The following is a 7,534-nucleotide window of genomic DNA, read 5'->3' as shown; positions in this document are numbered from 1 at the left end:
GTGAGTCTCCTGCCTCTGCCTCCCAAGTAGCTGGGACTACAGGCGCCTGCCACAACGCCTGGCTATTTTTTGGTTGCAGCTATCATTGTTGTTTGGCGGGCCCAGGCTGGATTCAAACTTACCAGCTCAGGTGTATGTGGCTGGCACCCTAGCCACTTGAGCCACAGGTGCCGAACCGATAGGCATATTCTTTAGGGAATTAAAAGCCCTACAAATGTTGAATATGAGGGAGAAGAAAGTATCTATATTATAAATAATTCTAAGATCTTGCACTGGCTGGTGACTTCATTTCATTAATGTTATAAATAACTGTCTCTGGAGAAGTGACCTCTTGATAACTAGTCATTGAGATACAAAGCTGCAGGGCCCATTTATATGATTGATTATACTACAAACACACACACATAAACATAGAGCCTGGTCAAATGTCCAGTAAGATTACCTGTATATGCCTTCTCAGAATAAGTCTTTTTCTTACCATGCTTCATCTAAGGGGTACACCAGCAGGTTTTATTCTATTGTTAGAAGGACAAAGACATGAGTGTTTATGTAAATAAGTGAATGAGCCCATGAACGTGTTTCATAAAATACCATACTACCCCTCTGAACAAGACTCTGGTTATTAAGTGAGCAGCATGCAAGTTCTAAAGTTAATTTGGTTAAGAGTAAGGAATCACTACATTACTTAAGTAATACAAAATCAGACAAACTAGAAGAAAAACCTAACTTAAATTTTAGGTTAAATTAGTGTCATATTCCTTTTATCAACCTTTAGATTTTAAACTGCCTGGAACAGGTGGTTTCATCCTGTTTCTTCGGAATATGTCTTCACAGAGGCTCAGCGCCCATAGTTCAGTGATTAGTGTTCCAGCCACATGCACCAGGGCTAGCTGGTTCTAACCGGGCCCAGGCCTACTAAACAATAATGACTACAACAAAAGTAGTTGGGCGTTGGTGGCGAGCACCTGTAGTCCCAGCTACTTAGGAAGGTGAGGCAAGAGAATCGCTTAAGCCCAAGAATTTTGAGGTTGCTATGAGCTGTGACAGCACAGCACTCTACCAAGGCCAACATACTGTCTCAAATATATATATATATATATATACACACACACACACATATATATATATCTATCTTCACAGACTAAAAAAAGATAGTGATTTGGAGATGGGGTCAGGAAGCAAGGAAGAAAAGCCAGTGTGTAAAGGGGTTGAAAACGGCTCTGGGCGCTCGTTCTCCTCAAGGGCAGTCAGGAGGCAGTTTCACTTAATAATAGTTGAGAGGACAAGCTCTGGAGTTAGCCTGAGTTCCACCTCTCATTAGCTTTCTCACCTTGGAGAAATTACTTAACCTCTCTGCCCCAGCCACCTCATCTAGAAACACAAGGATGATAGTAATACCTGTCTCTTGGGTTTCTGCAAGGAATAAATAAGCTCTTAGGACAGGGCCTGGATCATAGTAAGCATTGAGTCAATCCTACCTACTGTCGTTATTTGACAATTCTTTCATTCCAGATACCCATTGACAATATGACCAATGAGATGGAACAGAGGGTTGAGCCTCATAATGATTACTTCAGTACTCAGTTTCTGTTGAACTTTGCTATTCTTGGAACACACAACATTACAGTGGAGTCTTCAGTTAAAGATGCCAATGGAATCGTATGGAAGACTGGTCCCAGAACTACCATATTTGTAAAATCCCTGGAGGATCCTTATTCCCAGCAGATTCGCCTACAACAGCAGCAAGCCCAGCAACCATTACAACAGCAACAACAAAGAAATGCCTACACACGCTTTTAACCATGCGATTAATGCACTACAGACTTTGCAGGGATCAACCAAACTGGCAGAAATAGTTTCCTTTTTCATATAAATTAAATGTGAAAGTTAGAAAGTAGAGTCCATTTGTTATTACATTGATTTCTGTAATGTATTATTTTAGAAAATAGGCTTTTTTCCCTTAAAAATTTAGTTTGAAAAATAATTGGGTTCCTAACCAGCGGGGAAGATTTTTTTTTCTTGTTAACCCATAATCTTCTGTTTCATGTTTAACATTTTCATTGGTTTTACTTGTTTTTTCTGTTCCTAAGTTTTTTCCTTTTCTTCCAAAAAGAGTCATATATCAAGATCACTGAATTAGTCAATTTGACTGTTTCTCTTCTAAAATATACCATTTGCTTTCTGACATAGGCCAGGAATTCTGAGCTAGATATTGGGAAATGCAGGCCGGTTGGTTCAAGGTTTATGTCATGGTGGTAAAAAATTAGTCCTTCTATTGATGGACGTGAAAGTGTCCCCTACAACATCCCGTCCCCTGGGTTACGGGAACCTGAAGTCTAGCAGGGTTGAAAGAACCTGCTGTATTATATTAGCCATTTATCTGTCTCTTCCTGTGCTAAAGCAATTTTAATTTATTGTTTTAGTATTTAATTGACCCAAAGAGCAATTAGCAATTACATAGAAAAATTGGGGATTAATAATTGGTTTTTTTCTAATATGTGTGTGACTATGTATAATATAGGCATTTTACATTGTTTCTGAAAGTGAAAAAAAACCTAAAACTCAATGTTTTAAGTTGAGGAGGGTAGATCTTTTCCTTTGAATGGTTTCTACTTGAGTTATGTAATGCTAGACTTGATTGTCTAGAAAAAACAGTCTCTTAATAACACAACCTCAATTAATTGGGATGCTCAGGGAATAAGTTTTCTGGAAAGCCAGAAAACTGCTTTTTTTCTATTTTAATACTGGGTTGAAGACCATTATAAAACATATTGTATGTTCTCATCTTACCACAGTATACTAGATATAATTTAGCCATTTTTCTTTTTTTTTGAGACAGAGTCTCATTATGTCACCCTCGGTACAATGCTGGTGGCATCACAGCTCACAGCAACCTCAAACTCTTGGGCTTAAGCAATTATCTTGCCTCAGCCTCCCAAGTAGCTAAGACTACAGGCGCCTGCCACGACGCCCAGCTATTAGCTGTTTCTTGATTGGGGATCATGCAGTGCTTCAGGATCATGATTTCTTGACATCAGGGATCAGAGGATTGCAGACCTTGATGATGCGGGCAATGGGATTGTATGCAGCTCCTAAGAGGAAGCAGGGTACAGTCCCTGAATTGCCTTCTTAAATAAATCTCTCAATCTTGGCTTGTGTTTTGTCTTTTTGTCTTCAAAGTCAACGAAGGAGAATGGAGGAAGTTAAAAAATGAGGGGCTTTTTTTTCTCACGTGGCCTCTGAGAGTAAGATGTGATTGGCAACTTGCTTCTCCCCAGGATTGCTTGTCTTCATGAGCTATTGCCCCAGCACAACACTTTATACTGCTAACAGCCAGAACTTGGTTATAAAAGATGTACAAATCTACAGTGTCTACCATGAATGAAATCCTTTTAGACACAGCCCAGTTGTATACAGTGTACAACCTGCACAGTCATGTCTGCATCTGGGAACATAGTGCCTTAGGAAAAATTGGCAGAGCAGTATGCAAAAAGAGCTGAATCAGAAAGCCTACCTTCCACTTTTGGCTCTGATGAATTAGCTCTGTGTCCTGGGCAAGTCGTTTTACCTTCATAGACCTTCGTTTGTTTGGAAAGGGACTGAATTAGACTAGATTCTGATTACAGTCTAGGGTTTCATTGTCAGGTGACTGAAAAGCTAGAGACAAAATGTTTCTTACGTGCTTAAGTTGGGGGGAATCTTTTTAATTCTTTTTTTTTTTTTAATTGAATGGTAACTATGTACATTAATGCACTTCTAGAGTACAGTGTGGGGTTTTCACATGCAATCCAAAATACTTCCATCAAACTGGTCAACCATGTCATTTTCTCAGTTATTGTTTTAAAACATTCACATTCTATTCTTAGAAAGATTCACTTGTACCCCTTAATTCTTTTTTAATTAAGTGGCTATTTTCAGGATAAAATTTTATAATATGGATTTCAGACTGGTGCTATTTCAAGGTAGAAGTCTCCAAAAAAGAAGCAAATCTTAGAAGCCACCAATTCTCTGTGAGACCTTCCCAAATGTTATGTTCTTTAAAAAAATGGACTTTTAATAAATGTCATTATGACTTTATGATTTGGTATACTATGAGCCTCTGGGACAAACTTGGTAAGAAATTATTAAAAACAAATCCATAGGCTTGGTGCCTGTGGCTCAAACAGCTAAGGCACCAGCCACATATGCCTGAGCTAGCGGGTTCGAATCCAGCCCAGCCCACCAAGTAACAATGATGGCTGCAACCAAAAAATAGCCAGGCGTTGTGGCAGGGCCTGTAGTCCCAGCTACTTGGGAGACAGAGGCAGGAAAATCGCTTGAGCCCAGGAGTTAGAGATTGCTGTGAGCTGTGATGCCACGGCACTCTACCAAGGGCAACGTAGTAAAACTTGGTCTCAAAAAAAAGAAAATAATTGTATGAAGCAAAAGACTATTTTATTTCCATATGTCTATTAGATCCAAGAGTAGAATTCTGATTTTATGTTTAGTATAATGTCTACCTCATTTTTTGGCATTAACTATTAAACAGTTACTTGTGGTAGGGGGGAAACTTTTCAGTTCAATACACTAATGTATGCATACTAATTATGAAGTGAGCGTGTTCCCTGAATTTAAAAAGATGAGTAACAAAGGGCAGTAGCTGGTTAGGTCTAGACAGATGGGACTGGTTTTTCTCAGTATTTAGTGACTTTGCAGCATAGTAGGCCCTCATTTGTGGCTGTACTTTCCACAGTTTCAGTCAACTGCGGTGTGAAAATATTGCATACACTAAGATGTTCGAGAAAGAGACCACAGTCACTTAACTTTTATTACAATATATTGTTATAATTGTTCCCTTTTATTATCAATCTCTTACCATGCCTATTTTATAAATTAAACTTTGGCATAGGTATGTATGTATAGGATAAAACAGCATATATGTGTATATGTCTATGTATGGTTCATGACTATCCATGGCCTCAAGCATCCACTGGGGCCTTGGACCGTGTCCTCCACCAATAAGGGAAATTCCTGTATAGCCTGGTGACTTTCAGCATAGCCTTTGGAGGCCCACTGCCCAGGTTCAAATCTTGGTTCTACCTTTGGGACAAGCTACTTCATTCTCTCTACTCCTCAATTTCCTAATTTCTAAAATAGAGAAACATGACAATGCTTTATGGAGTAAGTGCAAGAATTAAGAGTTAATATAGATTAATACAAGTATAATGAGCGCTTAGGACATGCTTGGCACACAGTAAACAGATACATGCGTGTGTGTTTGCTGTCACTACTGTTCTCCTCCTTAGCACTGCTTCTCACCCTGTTAGATCGGTTCTTAGTCTTAGCACTTCCATTTCTTCAAAATAAAAATTACCTTTGCTACTAAACACATGTTTAAGCTAGCTCACCACATACTCATTTTGGATATATTGAGTAATAATGGAATTTCTGGCTGCTACATTGATGCGAATTATTGAATTAAAATACGTAAAGGCATACATACAAAGAAAAGAGTAATGTAGCCCAGTTAAACTAAGAGAACTTCTGGCAAAACCTCACTAGCTCAAACCAACAGGGCTGGCAGGTAATTTGCAACTGAAAGACACAAATCACTTTTTACGTTAAGATGGTATTTAGAGAAGAACAAATCAGATCCTCAGACTAAGGTCCCAGAGATACCAGTTTAAATCCTATTTACAAGATTCACTGGTCATCAATCCTTTGGTCACTTGATCTTTCTATGCCAATACCTGCCGACAGACTATTGGGAATAAGATGACCCCCACATGTAGAGTATAAGCAGTGTTCGCCAATAGAACTTTCTGTGATGATGGGTGTGTTCTAAATCTATCCAGTACAGCCACTACACATGTAGCTACTGAGGACTTAAAATAATGGCTCCTGGGACAGAGGGACTGAATTTTTTATCTACTTTAAATTCAGTTAAATTTAAATAGCCTCATGTCACTACTACCTATAGAATTGGACAGTGAGGAAGAAATGAAAGGACTTACCATAACATCTACATAACCCTTAACATGGGCTTGTAGATAAAGGAGTCTACATTAGAATTCTTTGGCACTGGAAGTTCCACATGGAAGAGGGTGTAGGTGACAAGGAGGGTATTTAGTGTTTATGAGTTGGCTTTGCTTCTGGTGATACAATACCATGTTGCTCAACCAAACCCTGCTCTTGCCGCAAAGCAGCCTTGGCCTTAGCCTTTACCAGTCACATAGACATTCACAGTAGGATGGGATATACTGAGAAGCCTGAAAGTCTAGTAAATTGGCTTAGATTTTCTACCAACAGCCCTTCAGCAAGAGGTTACGATCTTGCCATTTCTTGCCCAAGAACACCTTTAGCACCGTGGGCTATGGGTTTTATGGGCTCTGTGTTAACTGAGGTACTGTGTGGACCTTAATTACGAATTCTAATTAAGATTTAAACAAAGCATGTTGTGTTTTTCTTCCCCCTTCTTAAATAACATACCAAGACCTGGAGCCAGTTGTTCCTATATTTTAACGAAAAATGCTAAATTTACTTTTTTCAAATCTACTACAGGTACAAAACGTTTTTCAGTGTGTATCTTTTACTTTATCCTCCTGCTTGCTTACTAATCTCTCCCAGAGCAGTTCTTTCCTGCATAGGCAAGTTTGTTGTGCAAGAAATAATTGTCCTCTTTGTTTATTGTTTAGGTCTGGTTAAGGATAGAAATTTGGTAAAGTTTGAGGAATGTCTCATCATGACTACAGTTCTAACCTTTGTATGGAGATGCCCACCTGGACTAAAAAAATTTTTTTGTTTTCAGGTTTATTTTAGTAAAATTATAAAAGTGGGGTAATATAAAATGCACTAGAAAAGTCAGGAAAATAAGCATTTCAAATGCACACCAAAGTCAGAATGTTAAAAAAAAAAAAATCAGGTGGCATTCAGAGAAGAAATGTTTTGAAATTCAACCTTCTTTGGCTTTCTTGGAGATTTCATTTGTGGATTTTGATGAAGCAATGAGTCAAAATTTTAAAGTAGAACATTAGAAATGAAATAGAACTAAATTAGACTAAGGAATTATGAGAAGATAACCAGTGCCTAGTTCTCCTGAGACCCTGGAAAGTGAAAATAGGCCGTGTTGCCCACAGTCTCCCTCTGCCCGCACTGGCCGTGGTGGAGCTCACGATGCTTTCCATGTGTCATCTCACAGTGACAGCAGGGATTTTTAGCAAGGTGAGCGAAGTGGTGATGAACTGGTAAGGCGTGCCCTGGCCTTGCTCTGCCTTTGCATTCCACTCGCCAGCAACAGCAGATGTGATAAGGAGGATCACGGAGTGGGTGAGAGAACTACTGCAAATGGGGAGAGGGACTCTCAGGCGTGAGCCCAGGGGGTTGCCACGTTTCCTCCCTCCCCTGAGCTGGGGTGGGAAAGACGAAAGGAAACTGCCAGGAGAACGCTCAAGCAACTTACAGTCTCATCGACAGAAAAAGGCCTATGTTTAGAGAATGTGCAGAGGGCTATATAAAAGTAATTGACAAAGCACAAAAGAGCGCTGTTTCTGAAACT

General features: G+C 39.3%; 1 protein-coding gene across 2 annotated transcripts in view; it reads left to right on the top strand.

The window, feature by feature from the left end:
- INTS7 (integrator complex subunit 7) overlaps positions 1 to 1,898 on the top strand; it is an 89,454-nt gene extending 87,556 nt beyond the window's left edge. For both annotated transcript variants that reach the window (XM_003800520.3, XM_023519486.1), the window contains one exon: positions 1,513 to 1,898. In XM_003800520.3, the coding sequence (XP_003800568.1) occupies positions 1,513 to 1,800 (288 nt within the window). In that variant the 3' untranslated portion in view covers positions 1,801 to 1,898. The remainder of the gene's footprint in view (positions 1 to 1,512) is intronic.
- The last annotated feature ends 5,636 nt before the right edge of the window (positions 1,899 to 7,534 follow it).

Source organism: Otolemur garnettii, unplaced genomic scaffold (assembly GCF_000181295.1).
Source record: "Otolemur garnettii isolate 467f Iridium unplaced genomic scaffold, OtoGar3 scaffold00178, whole genome shotgun sequence".
NCBI lineage: Eukaryota > Metazoa > Chordata > Mammalia > Primates > Galagidae > Otolemur > Otolemur garnettii.
The sequence above is the reverse complement of the archived record's forward strand: the minus strand, read 5'-3'. Positions and strand labels throughout refer to the sequence as shown.